This window comes from Poecilia latipinna, unplaced genomic scaffold (assembly GCF_001443285.1).
Source record: "Poecilia latipinna isolate Pla-1442-1.1 unplaced genomic scaffold, P_latipinna-1.0 Scaffold783, whole genome shotgun sequence".
Classification (NCBI taxonomy): Eukaryota; Metazoa; Chordata; class Actinopteri; order Cyprinodontiformes; family Poeciliidae; genus Poecilia; species Poecilia latipinna.
Window position 1 is genome coordinate 39,069 of NW_015113399.1, and position 15,665 is coordinate 54,733.

At 38.6% G+C, this 15,665-nt stretch overlaps 1 protein-coding gene across 9 annotated transcripts in view; it reads right to left on the reverse strand.

The window, feature by feature from the left end:
* Window positions 1-15,665, reverse strand: part of tenm3 (teneurin transmembrane protein 3) — a 233,519-nt gene that overhangs the window by 22,026 nt on the left and 195,828 nt on the right. For all 9 annotated transcript variants that reach the window (XM_015046553.1, XM_015046552.1, XM_015046551.1 and 6 more), the window contains 10 exons: window positions 9,651-9,775; window positions 9,412-9,519; window positions 5,907-6,061; window positions 5,211-5,312; window positions 4,812-4,985; window positions 4,043-4,102; window positions 3,782-3,944; window positions 2,389-2,527; window positions 2,164-2,269; window positions 1,897-2,039 (listed from right to left, as the gene is read on the reverse strand). In XM_015046553.1, coding sequence (XP_014902039.1) covers window positions 1,897-2,039; window positions 2,164-2,269; window positions 2,389-2,527; window positions 3,782-3,944; window positions 4,043-4,102; window positions 4,812-4,985; window positions 5,211-5,312; window positions 5,907-6,061; window positions 9,412-9,519; window positions 9,651-9,775 — 1,275 coding nt within the window. The remainder of the gene's footprint in view (window positions 1-1,896; window positions 2,040-2,163; window positions 2,270-2,388; window positions 2,528-3,781; window positions 3,945-4,042; window positions 4,103-4,811; window positions 4,986-5,210; window positions 5,313-5,906; window positions 6,062-9,411; window positions 9,520-9,650; window positions 9,776-15,665) is intronic.

Genomic DNA, 15,665 nt, shown 5'->3' on the forward strand with positions numbered 1-15,665 from the left:
GAAGGACCTGCATGAAGAAGAAGAAGGGAGGCGTCACACAGAATCACCTCGTTTAACGAAGTAATAATGGATGCCGTCTATGGATTGTTTTCAAATTGTTGCGTAATAGAAGCCGATATTATTGTCTCAAGATAATAGCAATGACCTTTTGTGGAGCATTCACTGTGATGTCTGTAGAGATGTCTGTTTGGATGCAGAGACACAAAACATTATCAGAGTTTTCACAATTATAATTTTCGGCCATTGTTGGCATCCAGATTTACCGTGTCTGGTGTCTCCTGGTGAACAATTATGACAAGTCTCACATCAAAGACGTAAAATCTGGATAAAATCCAACATGGCTGTTCAGATTGGACACGTATCAGATTCAGTGTCATATATGGAAGTGGAGCAAGTTGGATATTTCTTGGGTTAAAAATCGGAATTGGGCCGTTCAGACATATTTGAAAGTATCACAAACTCTTTCAAGTACCAGGAGACCTTAGAATAAAATCTGGTGTCCTCTGGCAGTTAAATGAAGGCTTGTCATTATTGGTTTTTACAAAAGGATAATGATCCAAACACATCTTCACGTCAACACCAGAAATGATTCTAAAACTGACATAAAATCAACTTTCCTCCTTGGCCATTCGGCAAACTGAGTGCTGTCCTATTGGCAAACATGTTCATTTCAGCAAGTGAATGAATTAATCAATACTTACACTGTTATTATCAGTCTTGCCAACTTTCATATCCCGTCAACAGTGCAGTCACAGTCTGCGCTCTAGACTTTCTTTTGCCCTCAATCTTCCATCTGCCTGATTAAAGCTGGATGAAAAGTCTTCTCATATGTTACCGCTGCCCCCTCATCCTGGATCCCCCTTCAGCAAGACTGATTTCAACCGGCTTCTGAAGACTAAGTGCTTTTGATGCTATTCATCGTCTCATTTGGTTTCTCTCATCAGTTTAAGTCTTATTTGTGTGAACACGTCCCTCTTGAAACTGAGATTGAGTGTTTCAAAGAAGCTAACCTGCACCGGTAAAAGCAGAATAAAACAGAAGAAACACGCCAATGGTGACTTTGTTAACACTGTGCATGACTGAACGCACACTCTAAAAGGCTAGACTTTTCAGTGGGAGGCTATACAATGAAAGGTGATTTATTCATTTGACCCAGAGGAGCTGGAAGGGCACTGTAGCAAACACACAGGTGTGTGTTAAGTGTCTTAGTAGGAACACTTCCATCTGCCGCCTCAAACCAGATCAGACCACAGCACAGCTCCAACTGTGGCCTGAGGCAAGAATGGAGAAAAGACCAAATCACAAACAAAAGCAATGATGAAGAGCAATGAATTTGTTCATGCAGCCAAGCAGCAATTTAACAAAAACCTGAAGCTCTTTTATATGTCTAGTGTCTTTAGAGAAGATTTATTTATATTTGAATGAGGGAAAATCTGTTTTATGAAGTCCTGGAATGCGTAAAAGAGCTCTTGAATAAAGTAAGATTGTTTGTCCCTGCCGAAACCAGAAGATGTGGACTGATGGTGAATGACGACATATAATGTTCGGACATGATCCAGAACGCTGCACCTTGCTTTTTCACTAAAACCAGGAAGATGGAGAACATCACCCAGTTCTAAAGTCCTTCACTGGCTCCCTGTAGCTCAGAGAACAGAATTTAGTTTATGCCTTTTTTGTGTTTTTATGATGTCAAGCCTTGTTGCTGAAATGCACTATATAAATAAACATGACTTGATTACAACAGAGGACCACCTGTGTCAAGTGAAGTGGACGTATCCTCTTCCCTAATGACCAAGGCATCAACAATGCAATTATTCTGGAGCCTTACTTTCATCCTCACATAGCTGCACAGATTGCATTCATGCATTTAGATGTGACAGTCAGTAGGTGGCTTACTCATAGAATGTAGTCCAGCCAATTTGGATGCTCTTGGTAGCCAGCAAGCCACTGTTGCCATGGTAAGTAAATAAAACCAGTTCCTGACCCTGAGCCGTGAGAGACTTTAGTCCTCCATTGGTCCCGATTGTCAGCCAGATGACCTGTGTATTGAAAGATAAAATAAAACACAACCAGACAGTCAGATGGTCGCCATGAATCCAGAACAATCTGTGAGTCATGGCCATCCTCAAAGAATGCAAATGTGCAAAAATGTGAACATCTCACCTGATTATCAGGAGCTACCACACGTACAGGCATCCTGTTGGTGTCTCTACGGACACGGAGCGTGTTCCCGCTGCTGTCTGTCACTGCGGTAACATCCTCCTCGTTGCTGAGAGGACAGGAAAGCAGAAAATGAGAACAAACTGAACTATGCTTCAAAAAAATGCACCGTTACAGTTTTATGGTTTAAAAAAAGAGGGGAAAAACAGTAAAAAATGTCAAACCAACCTGTAGCTGAAGTTGTATTTGAAGTCTCCAGTGATCAGAGACATGGTGAACTGGTGAGTCCCATTCGAATCAAACACATAAAGTTCCTGTGAGGCTGGAGAAGCCACTTCATAGGAGCTGGGACCTGAAGCCAAAGAGCCTGCAGATGAGTTAGACAGATGAAGAGACTCTGATTGGAGAGAGACTCATTTTTATTCTCCAGCTCTTGACTTTGCCTTATTAAGCTAATGTACAGCGATTATAGCAGCCACTTGACAAACACTGTGATTACTGACCATGTTTGGAGATGCTTTGTACTGGTCAGTCTGATTGGACTTTCATGAGTTCTGACCGGATTTCCAGTGAGGACTTATTGTTGGAAGTGATGCAAATATGGAAAATAATGCATGGACTGCAACTTACTAATGTTACTACTTTAAATGCCAAGCAGTAGGAACAATTTTTGGCATCTATATTAAATGCTTTATTATGTTCCCTCTAACTTTTTTTTTCAGCTGGCATTTTGACAAGGAGCTCCTGTATTTATTTTCCCCAACCTCCACGGCCTAACCTGGCTCTGAAGAGAAAAAAAAAAGAAAAGTAAAAAGAGAAAAGAATCCTCCTCTCTCCACTTTCCACTGCCACCCCATGTTTGTTCAAGTAAGGAGATTGAATCCAGCAGAAGATTCAATATGATCTGTTGGCACCAAAACCTTCATTGACATGTGTGGAATAACAAGGAGTTGAACTGTGTTAAACTGAAACTGAACAGTTTTAATTAAAACCACCTGTGATTCCTTTTAATATAATTAGAAATGTGTGAATACACGAAATGCAATAAAGATAAAAATAGATGAAAGCACAGGAGTGATTAGTACAGGTGAAATCCTTGTAGAAGAAGATAGAAACACTAATAATAAAACCTACATGATTGTTGCTCTGGGCTAAATACTTGAGTGGGAGATTTTTTAAAACACTTGAAAACAATTCTTGTTTGCTAAATGTTATTAATTCATAGTAGAAAATCAGCTTCATTTAATGTTTCAACTCCAAAAGATGACTGTCTGAAATCCTTTAGGTGGCACTGTGACCTTTACTTTTTGGGGTTTAGATCTTTCTTTCTGAATTAAGGGGTAATTAAATATAAAGTATTTCATCCTTTCTGTGACAATCAGAAAACACGCTAGATGATTTTCCTTGGAGGACTCTCCCTAAAAATAGACTGAGAAGCATGAATATGTGTATTAACCTGATGAAAAGTGTGATTTTTATCAGCTCACAGGCGCTCCCTGCTGGTTTTGCAGCCAGTCTTGAATATTTCAGAGTTCAGAGGGATCCTTCACAGATCCCTCAGCAGAAATGCAGCATTTATGTGTGGAGGCCTAAAAATAGCTCCATCTATAAATGTTCGTACCGGTGCGTGGCTGGTTGCGTCTTATTGCCCGGATCCGAATGTTTCCCAGATCAGCCACGTACAGAGTCCCATCCGGCGACACCACCAGAGACGAAGGGCCGCTAAGCCTGGCGTCTTTAGCGTAGCCGTCTCCTGTCTGATAGCAGTCACAGTTGGCATCGTTCTGCAAAGACAAACAGGAAGAAACCATCATTCCATGTAATATATATAAATATCCTGATGGATGTGAAGGAGCAAAACGTGGCTGTAACTCTGCAGTACCTTGCAGTCACAGTCAGATAGTGCACCAGCCAGATGCGTAATTTCTCCATCAGTGGACACCTAGGAGTACAGCAGAGGATGTACAGCTATGAAAAATATTAAATAAAACAGCAGCCTGGCATTCTGACAGAAAACAAAGGAACAAACTAGAGGTATTAGTTGCAAGTATTGAATATTAGCAGAGAAACTGATGAATAATAAGAAATAATATTGATTCAGGGCTCTGGGTCACTGAAGTATTTTGTCCATTATTTTAGAAAAGTGGCAATTTGTGAGTAAATCAGTTACATGTTTATTCTAACAAACTACCAGAGAGTGTAAGAACGTATCAGTCTTTTAAAACATTTTCTAACTTAAAACCATGGTTCTTAGATAATCAAATATGGAGGCACAGTTCATGTGGTTCAGTTTTTTCTTTCATGTATTGAGGTAAATTTTTGTGCTGTATGGCTTTTTATTCTTTTTAAATGTGTAACCTGATCTGTTTCTTCAGATAAATAAATGTTTTTTATTTATTTTGATGATGGAAGGATCTTGCCAACTTGTCTGTGTTGCATTGTGATTTATTGTGTTTATACTGATTGTGCCCTGAGGAACTACAGATGAAAACTAGCCTTTATGCTAACTCTGGCATATTATGTGATGTGCATTGTCCCTTTTGAAAACAGCAACATTCAACAGTACACGCTGCAATACATATTCCTGACGTAAATTGGAAATATCACTAAATGTGAGCGAGTGAATGTGCCGTAAAAATGCGACAGGTTACTTGTCGAATGCGGTGCATCTTCTTCTCATCTGTCTCTGCGATGTAGAGGATGCCGCTGTAGGACAGAGCGATGGCGGTCGCTCCCTCCAGCATGGTCTGCACCGCTCTCTTTCCCATGGTGTATTCTATACCAGGCACCTGGCAGTGCATGGGACGACCAGCCACTATACGGACCTGAACACACACACACACACACACCACACACACACACACAGGATATTGTTTTCCAACTCAACTTTGTTTTAAACATCTCCAAATCTTTCTGCCTACGGTGCTGAATGCTAAATTACTTCACACTTTACATAAAATCCAGTGAAGTTTGAAGTTGTAATGTGAAAAAACGTGAAGAAGCTCAAGGGTGTGAACATTTTTGAAGTTAAGTGCAGATGTGAAACGTACCTGTCTGTTTTCAGTGATCTGTAGAACAACGTTGTTGTCCAGGACGTAGATGGAGTTATCCATGGGGTTGATGGCGAGATCTGTGGGCCATTCCAATCGAACCTGAACAGAAGAATGACAGCTTCGTTTTCCTTGGATCATCAACCATGACCTGCACATTAAATATGTGAAACCTTCATCCCAGCTGCAGTTCTAACTCCTGTGCTCTCCCTCTGCGGTATAGACATGAATTCTGTCACACAAATAAAAAGAAAAGCTAACAGTCAGCGCCAAATACGAGAAGAAGCAGCTTAATGTGTGCGAGTGTGGAGCCGTTTCTTTACTCGTCTCCTATCTGTTATATGCAATATCACACACTGTCAATCTGAAAATAAGGTGTAATAATAGTGTACTATTTCTGACTCTCACACTCCCTACTATGTTCAGCTTTAGTCTGTAAGTAAATACATTCAGACAACAAAGAGTTTCGCTGGGGACGAGGGGTAGAAAGAAAAACAGAACAGAAATGATTTCACCCAACAAAACTTCTTCTCTCATTAATACATTCAAGCTTATCTGTGTTTTCTCTGCTTCACTGCATTCAGTCCCACCAATCACAACCAACAGGGGTTTACACTGGCTCCAAGCCTTCACTTTAAAAACAGCAGTGTGCTACAGTTGCGCTGTGGCTGTGTTAGAAATGCTCTGTATGTTAACCTGTCTTATGTGCATGCTGGTATCGCAGGTCAAAGGTCGTGCAGAGGTCAGGTCGTTGCTGCCCAGCACTGTGGAAATGATTCCGTTACGATCCACTTTCCTGATCATCGTTCCGTCCACAAAGTAGATGAGTCCGTTCTTATCGGCTGCAATCCCTGGAGAGCAGAGACAGATTCACAGGACAAAGTTTAGATATCACACAATTTATCAACCTGTTAAACGATGAATTATTAAGATTTTACTTAAAATTGGTAGCACAGACACTGACCAGTGACAGCAAAGATGGGGTGGAAAATGTAAACAGTTTGAATTTTAGGAATTTTACAAATAAAGAGGAAAAATTTAAAAGCTACTAAATATATTTAAAAAACTGACAGTACAAATATAAATTCAGTACAAATCAAGAAAACAAAAAAACGTTCTTCTCTGCTACACTATCTGCAAAAACACATAATCTTATTTTCTGTTTAGTTTCTATTGGAAATATCTTAGACCACTCAAAATAAGACAAAACCAACTTACTTCTCAACTAGAAACAGGAGATTGTTTTAAGTCTGTAGTTTCTTAAGATTGATGAAAAAATACTAGATGCACCAGAAGATTATTTAATTTATGTGCCGTAAAACTAGCAGTTCCACTGGCGTAAAGCCAGTGGAACTTTTAATATTTAATATTAAAATATTTTTATTTTAATATTTAATATTAATATTAAATATTTTTAATATTTAATATTAAAAAATATTAAATATTTTTTAATATTTTTTAAAATATTAAAAAATATTTTAATATTTTTTAAAATCAATATTTTAAAAATATTGATTTTTTAAAACCAATATTAAGGAATTATTGACTTAAAACATACTCCTACTTTTTGCTGAAGTTATTTTTATCTTATTTTGAGTGTACCAATATATTTGCTCAAACTAGACAAAAAATACTTGGCAAGATTTTATGTTTTTGTAGTGTAGAGATATAAAATGAACCTTTTAGATGAAGAAAACTTCATCAAATTCCAAGTGAATCATGTAGGAAGGCTGCTTTTCCCCAGATAAGAACATTTTTATGCAACATCCACTGGACTACGTAGTGCAAACCTACTGCACTATTTAAATTACACAGATTTGTGAAATGTAAATTCTGAAAAACCTGCACTTCGACGTTGGACATGGTGTCGTAAACATGTCATACTGACATTTTAAAATATTCCTCCTTTGACAGTTACAGAGCTCAATAAGCTCCATAAGTGTCCTCGGATGTTGAAGGCATCCCTGTATGAACTGCTGAGTTTGGTGAAAGAATCACAGCACTGATATTTTTAAATTACCACCTTGTCTGTCTGGACAGATCCACACAAAGCGTCAGAGCCAGTCCTGTAAATGATATACTGACCCACTTGATATTCTGTTCCCCTCAAGCACGAAAAGCATTCATAATTCTCCCAGGACAGATGTGGCTCCAGAGTGAAAAACTGCCATCACATGCAAAACTGCAGCACCGATCAGGAAGGAGCTTAGCTGTGAAATCTGTCTGCACATCCAGCTTGTGTCACTGGGGTTCAGTTTCAGCTGCTTACTGCTGCCTTCATAGGACAACAGTAATCTAACAAGAACACAGCGAAAGCTAATGAAATGTGTCGGTTTAAACCTTAACTTTCCACGGCCATCCGAGACTTCCCCACTTCCTGCAACTCACACTCTTATTGTTCATTTCTACAGCATGATGGAACGTCGCCGAGCAGCAGGAGATACAATCCTGATTAAAATTTTAGGTAGATGGAAATCATTCGCATTTCATGCTGCCAGATTTTTTTCCAGGGTGTGGAATTGATGTCTGTTATTGCCATTCATCCCTGAATATGTTCATTGCTATTCAATAGGAGATCAGGGGAACATGCAGTGGGTGCTGTATGCTTTGATAAAGTGTTTTTGTAAGACAGTAGTTGTGGAATGTGTTGTTTTCAGCCGTCAGATGAAAGTCCTCAGTCCGGAGGGAGACGCACTCCATATAGCCAGCAGCAGTTTGACGCCCCTACGCAACCTGAATGTTCATTGTTCCTGGGGGATCCCAGGATGAGCTGCACGATGTTTATCATCAGAGGGGAAATAAAAGGTAATCTTTCAGTCTTCCTTATTTGACGCTTTTGTGCAAAGTCCAAATGGGTGAATTTATGGAATGGGAGGAGATGTTTTATAGTTTTTAAGGCCTTCTTTTGTAACTTTCTAACGGTTATTGGGCTGCAGGCAGGTTCAGTAGAGTCTAGGTTCAGGATCTACCTGTGACTTTACAGAGTAGCTGTTGGATCCTGTAGCTCAGTGTGGTAATTTGTGTTCTTCCAGGCACAAAGTGCCATTTAATAGGACAGTCAACTAATCTTGTAACATTCAATTGTTATAAAAATGCTGTATATATCAAACCTAAAAGAAATTTGACTTCACAAGTTGATGCCTTGAGATTGGGCCTCTAAAGCTCCTGCTCTTTCCGACGCTCTGCCTTCAGGAAATCATCAAAACAGCACTTCCCCCATTATGCCGCTTGCAAGCAGTCTTAGGACGGTTGGACTTAGATGTAGTTCGTATGCGCTCAGCAGATGCACAGTTCCATGTGGTGTTTGGTAACTACTGCTGCCGCTAGTCTGGGGGAGCGGAGTGGGGAGTGGCAGGGGAAGGGTGCTCTATGAGACAGAAACTCGGCTAGAGATTGAAGCTACAAGGAAAAGCTTTGAGTAAATAGGTGGCGCTTTGCGAGAGCTAGCATTTAGGCACCGCTGAACGGTTGCCATGGGAGATTCAAACATGCGTGAAAGAATCAAAGCAACACTCCAGGTATGTTTTTGATGAGGGAGCATAAAGCTCGACAAAGTCGATGACACATAAAACAGAGCAAGATAAGCTGATGGTCCAGGGATTAAGTGTTATGTTTGTGTGTTTTCCCTACAGAGGAGAAACAAATTTTAGTCAGATTAACAGGAAAATAGGTCATGCTGGTCATTTTAGTATCAAGCATCAAGAATCCTGAGGTGAGCGAAGCATCTGAACAGAGTACAATGAAACTAAGTAATGTAATCATTAGTGCAGCATTTGAGTCATAGTTGTACTTATTCTGTAACACTGGCAAACATGTGGTAACATCTGAGAGCTGTGAAAACATTTTTTGTTGATGTCCAAAAATTAACAGCAGCTCAGATTAACTGCACTCAAGGCAACGTAAGCACACCACTTTCCTTTAGGCATGTGGCTTCCCTTATCATTCAAATAAAATGCAAATAGTGTAATGGTGGACAAAGAGTCATTCAGTACATCCAGCTCAATTAGTGCAACACTACACAAACCAAATCAGTGTGAAGACCAATCCTACACACAGAGGAAAGAGAAACCATCAGGTCTGACAATAAGTTCAGGATGTGACTTAAACGTGAACCTAAACAAATGGCTTTTTATGTGTGCTGCAAACTAGATTTAGAAATATATGCAACAGGTTACAGGTGTGTGTGTGTGTGTGTGTGTACCTTTTGGTCCCAGCAGCTGTGCCTCTGTAGCTTTTCTCCCATCACCACATCGGGCCTCATCGAAAGGAGGACACTGCTCACCTGTGCCAGCCACGACTTCTCCATTACCTGAACACACACACACATTTACACACACTGAATTTGCTGCAGAGTTTTCCAAACACGGAATATCAGACAATAATGGAGAAGGATGCTTTCATTTCTGCCAACACAGGGCTTTTCCTGTGGCTTGTGCTTACTGTTGAGGTCCCGGGCGCCGCTAAGCATCTTGGGACGGTAAATTCTCCTGGAGTTGGTGTCGGACACATACAGCTGTCCGGTTACTGGGTCAGTGGCCATGAAGTAGCGGTGAGCAGGGTTGTTGCTGTGGAGGACAGTGACAGACAAACAAGCACAGAATGAGGATCAAACTTCTTTATTTTTAAGAGTTTGTTGTGCTGACGGCCTTTTTTTAGCCGTAGTAAGGATGAAATAGACTCAAAGTTTTATCACAATATTTTGAGATTCTATTGTGATGATGAAAAGTTGGTAACTATTCTAATGCTGTATGTCTGTTATTTACAATTGTGATTATTATTATTATTATTATTATTATTATTATTATTATAAGTAGATGATTTTGTCTTGATATATCATTTATTTGTTAACTCTGTAGCCCAGTACATTGAACAGGAACATGGATGTTATTATCACATGGTTTTAATTACAAATTTTTGATAATTACTGAGTCAGTAAGTGATACATTTCATTAAACTGAATTGAATAAATTAAAAGTGTTCACTTCTTCCTACAGAAAAATAGCGGTAAACAAATTGTTTTGTCCTAGGTTGTGTTTGCACATGTTTCCTCTGTCCTACTGACTCCTTGGTTTCTTGTTTTTATAAACCTGTTTGAAATAAATACATCAAAATAAAAGTTATCTCAAACTAACTTTAGGTGACTGAATGCCACAGCAATCATAGTCCCACAAACACGACTGATCTTGAAATAATGCGTAAAAAGCTGCTTTAGGACACCAATCGCATGAAGGTGCGATTTGTTTCACTAAACTGCACACAGTAACTACATTTAATCATATTTTCAAATCAATTGATGGTCTAAATAAAAATAAAAAACATGGAGAACATAGTAAAATTAATAATCTCAACAACACAGACGATTTCAGGGAGTTTTAAACATCATTAGTAGAAATTTATCAATTAATGATAAATTGAAAATTCTTATCACGATAAGAATCACGATAAATGATAAATTACCACTACTAATCCTTAGCTTGACAGGAAGCAGGGCAGAACGAGATGCCATGCAGTAAAAGGTCACTGACCCCACATGGAGCCCAGATGAATATTGTAAGTTACTTTTTACGCAACACATCCTGCTGCTTCCAAGACTCTACTTTATTGGTGTCCCCCGGCCACATGAAACAACACAATTTTGTTTCGCTGTATACTTTTCAAAAATACAAGAGATGACAACACATTACTTGGTGCTTGTTTCTGGTTAGAAGTAATAACGATGGAATCACTTTGCTTTTAGAAAACACACACCTCCACAGATCTACCGCGGCTGAGACTGCAGCTAAATGAGAGCTGGAGATCTTAACAAGCTGTTGAATCTGGCTGATGGCCACAACAACAGAGCTGACAGCTCCAACAATATAAAAATCTGAAGCAATTCCAAGCAAAATGGACTATTGTAAAACATCTAGGCAGATGAAAACGGACGTGGAAACATCAAGCCAGAAACTCTGAGCAGTACGGCTGGAAAATGGGAAATGCACAGCAAAAGAAAATCACAAATGGGCAGAAACAGGAGTGTTTGTCAAGGTTCCAATGGGCTAAAGGAAAACTGTAATGGATTGTGGATGATTGGCTGAAAGTGGGATTCAGTGAGGAAATCCAAATCTCTATTGGCTAAGAATAAGATGCTGGACCATTTGTCTGGTGCCATCCCAGTGAAACATGCAAAAATGACAGCCTGAAGAAAACGAGTAAATCGCTACAGTGTAGGGATGAAGTTAGCTTTGGTGGAGAAGGCAGTGAGGTTAAAACCTTTCTATAGGACACACAGATTAACTGAATGAGATAGCCAGCATCTCTAGGCCTGTCGCAATAAATCAATTATATAATGATAAATTAACACTAGCTCAATTATTTCCACTTGTATTATTTTCTTGTTTCTCCCTCTTTCTACCAGAAACTGGATGACTGAAGTCTTCACTCTGGTGCTTTGGTCTCAACTAGCCCTTGTTTGTTTACAGAGACGTCCTAATTAATTTTAGTTGTTGTGTCTGTTGTTTAGTTTATTTATTTTGGATATTTAAAAAGTCTTTCAGTTAAAAGTTCATTAGAATTTAAAGTTTACCGATCTTTGAGAGTGCGTTCTTGCATTATTATGCCAGCAACCGCTGAAAATTATTTAAAAACAACATTATCGTTCATTGCAATAACTTCTGGGACAATTTATTGGCCTCAGCATCTCATTTAAAGTGTAATGTGAAAAAGCCCAGACTCATTGGGTTCTTCTGGAGATCTCTTCTCGTAAAAATGGAGTTTCTCTGCTCTACTGTTGCCACACGCTTTTAAACAACTGGGATTCTATTCTAACATTAACTTCATTAATTTATACCTAGGACTGGATCACAATGGTTGTAACTGAATATTGACCTGATTATATTTTTCTGCAGAGTGCCTGGAGATCACATTTGTCGAAAATTAGCTCGACAAAATGGAGCGATTCAACAGTTGAATTTAATTAGAGTTCATCCCTGAAAAAATTTAAAAAAAAAAAAAAAAAAAAAATGAAAACCAGATGAGGCAAAGCTCTAGTTGTGATGTTTACATACAATGCGGTGTGGAGCGATTGCATCAGTTTTTCCTTCATTTGATCTAAAAATGAAGCACCAGTGATTACAAGAATGTCATCCAATGTTTTTGAGGCTTGTTTTGCAAAGCACCAATGTTAAGCTGCTAAATAAAACAGCTTTGTCTCCAATTTAATTTTTATAAACTGGCAGTATCATGAGCTAAACGCTGGTGGAGAAGGTCTGGCAGAGATGAGGGAGGTATGCATTTCTGCCAGCTCTTTAAATTCCCCAACACTTTTAAAAGACAGAGTGCTATGGTTAAAAATAGCTTTGTCTTTGATTTAATGAGCGCTATCACTTTTCTGTAACACAGTTTGAGGAGGCCTGCTGCACTGTCATGTAAAGGCTGTGTGTGTGTTTTGGCCTCTGGCCTTGAATCCCAGTGGTCAGTAACAATCAGCAGATGATGACAGGGTGTTAATTAGGACAGCTAAAAATAAACAGGCAGGTTTAAAACAACTGAGGAACAACACAAGGCTTTATGTGGACCAAAACTTCCCACTAGGAAACAATTTAAAGCTGAAAGCAACACAATCTATTACTTAAAAAAAGAAAAAAAAACTGAGATAGAAACCATGCTACCAGCACTGAGAAAGAAGACTTAATTAAACATAAAAAAAGTGTGTTTAGATACGTATCAGAGTTCAAAAGAAGGCAGAGGATATATTTTTATCTATCTACAAGTCACATCTGTGAATGGAAAGCAATGACATGTTGACAACTTCAGCTCCAAGTTTTATATTTGATTGCTTCACCTTCTACGAGCCTCTTCCACTTCATATTCCAACATGTCAACAGAACAGCATGTTTCTCAGGATAAAGAATGAAATTTCTCTTTAAAAGATTTCTCACAACGTGGATCTATTTGGAGCTGAAAGAGGATGCTGACATGTGGAAAGCACTCTATTACCCAAACATGTCAGGGCTCAGTAAAACACTGAAGGGGAAATGGAGGCAAGGGCTGAAGCAAAGGAAAATCAAAGACGCAAAAGTGAGAAAGGAAAAGAAAGGAAGAAGGCACTGATGGAGTGTGAAAAGGGGTGAAGGGTGGAGAGCAAATGAGTCATGTTAGGAGACATTGAAAGAATGGGGCTTGGAAAAATGAGTAAAGGAAAACAAGAAGGATAAAGCACAAGAAGACAGAGTATCCAAGACGGCAGGAAGTAAAACAACAGAATAACAGAACAAAGGCTGAAAGTTGCCACATATCTATTCCAAAGCAAAACTTGACCTGAAACACGACACAGACGGGGCGTGAAACTGAATCCACCGACTTTTAGAGGAAGAACAAAAGCCAAACGTATATTTAGGTGAAGACGACGTACACATCATCTTCAGCAGTGGATTCTCATCATACAGCAAAAGACAGGACTGACAACCATAAATGCCTTTTCTTTTTCAAAGTCCAGAGTTTCCAGTTACTGAAATAAAAATTCATCCCATCTAGATCGCCTGTTCAATTCAGTTTATGTACATTGCCCCGATTTACAACAAATGTCCAAAAGGAGTCATTACATTTTAATCACACATACATTTCAGCTATTCTTACAGCAATAAACTCTATTCTTTATTCAGATCAGACAGTTTCTATCTAATGAAACTCAGCAGATTTCATTAAGTTATTGCCTTGCAGCGTTCGCTCCATTTGGACAAGAACGTAGCAACACTAGACACTCGCTCATATTGTGTCATTGACTTTACAGGAATCTCTCAAACCGGCCATGCATGTAGCCACAGTGGAGAGGAAAAGCTTCCCTTTAACAGGAAGAATTCTCCAGCAGAACCAGAACCTGGCTCAGCGGAACCAGAACTTGGCTCAGTACGAGTTTCCATCTGCCCACAACCGACTGGAGGTTTCAGACCGACTGGAGGTTTCAGAATATCAAAATAAATACTGCAGGTCAGAAACTCCAACCAGTACATTTTGTCCTTCGGTCTAATTTCACATATGGCCATTTTGTAATTTTCATATAACCTGTTAGGATGAAATTCTACATGCAAAAACGGAATAGTTCCTCCAATTTTGCCTTGGAAAATTAAACATTACCCAATTAGAAACATAAATAAATACAGCAATCATAAATTAAATGAATAATAAAGAGTTTCACACATCACATATCAGCTTGCTTTAATCTCTGATTACATGACATACCGACTGTACGAGTTGTGATGCTCATGGTGTTAACATTTTTGACATATTTCAAAAAAAAGAAAAGAAAAGAAAAAAGTAGCAGCAGCCTGATTTAGCAGGTGATCAAACGGTGTTTGCTCCAATATCAGTTTTTTTGAAAGGCGCTTCTGGAACATTATTCACTATATAACTGTGTCTTCATGGGGATTTTCACCGTCAGCCACTGAAACTCAAGGCGGGTATGTGATAGTGTGGCAGCAGTGTAACAGTGTGAACCCAACAGGATTTTGTTCTTTAAATCATACAGACTCCAGCTGTGCACCTTACATCTCAACCCTTTCATCTGGTTAAAGGTGGTTTTATTTTTTAAAGCATTGTGGCGAATGACCGAAGCAACGAGATCTCTCTGTTTAGGAACAAAGAGGTGGCAGAGATGGAGCGCTACATTTACTTTAAATATGCCACAAATTATGGTGCCTTTCATGAATATTTATGACTGTTGTCATAAAGCGTCATTCGGTAAATTATGACACTTTTAATACAAAGTTGACATTATTCAAAATGTCTTTGTTATGACAACTTGACATTAACCAAGAAATCATTACTGATTAAACTTTACCTTTAATAACATAAAGTTACCTAATTTTTAAAGTGCAATCAGTAATTATTTTATAACAAATTTATATCAGTAATGATTTCTTGGTTAATGTCAAGTTGTCACAACAAAGACATTTGGAATAATGTCAACTTTGTATTAAAAGTGTCATAATTTACCGAATGACGCTTTATGACAAGAGTCATAAATATTCATGAAGGCTTATTCATGTTCATGACAGGTGTTATGTCATGTTTATGAAAGTGTCATGACAGTCTTATTCAACCCCCTTCAAATAAAGTGTTACCAAATATTTTATAAACCGATAATCATTTTCCATTCTTAGTCACTTAAATCTCATTGACTTAAATGTGTGGATTAAGGATTAAGGCCACTGAAAAAAAAGAATTATGACTTTAGTCTCAGATTCCTGTCTATTGGTATCAGAAGATTTAAGTCAGAACAGTGAGGAAAAAAAGTCACAACCCTGAAAAAAAGTCAATATTCTGAGACCAAAAGTCAGAATTCTGAAAAAAAAATTCAGAATCCCGAGATAAAAGTCAGAATTCTGAGATTAAGTTCAGTTCTCATAATTCTCAGTTTAGTCCCAGAATTCTGACTTTTATCTTAGAATTCTGAAAAAAAGTCAGAATTCTGAAAAA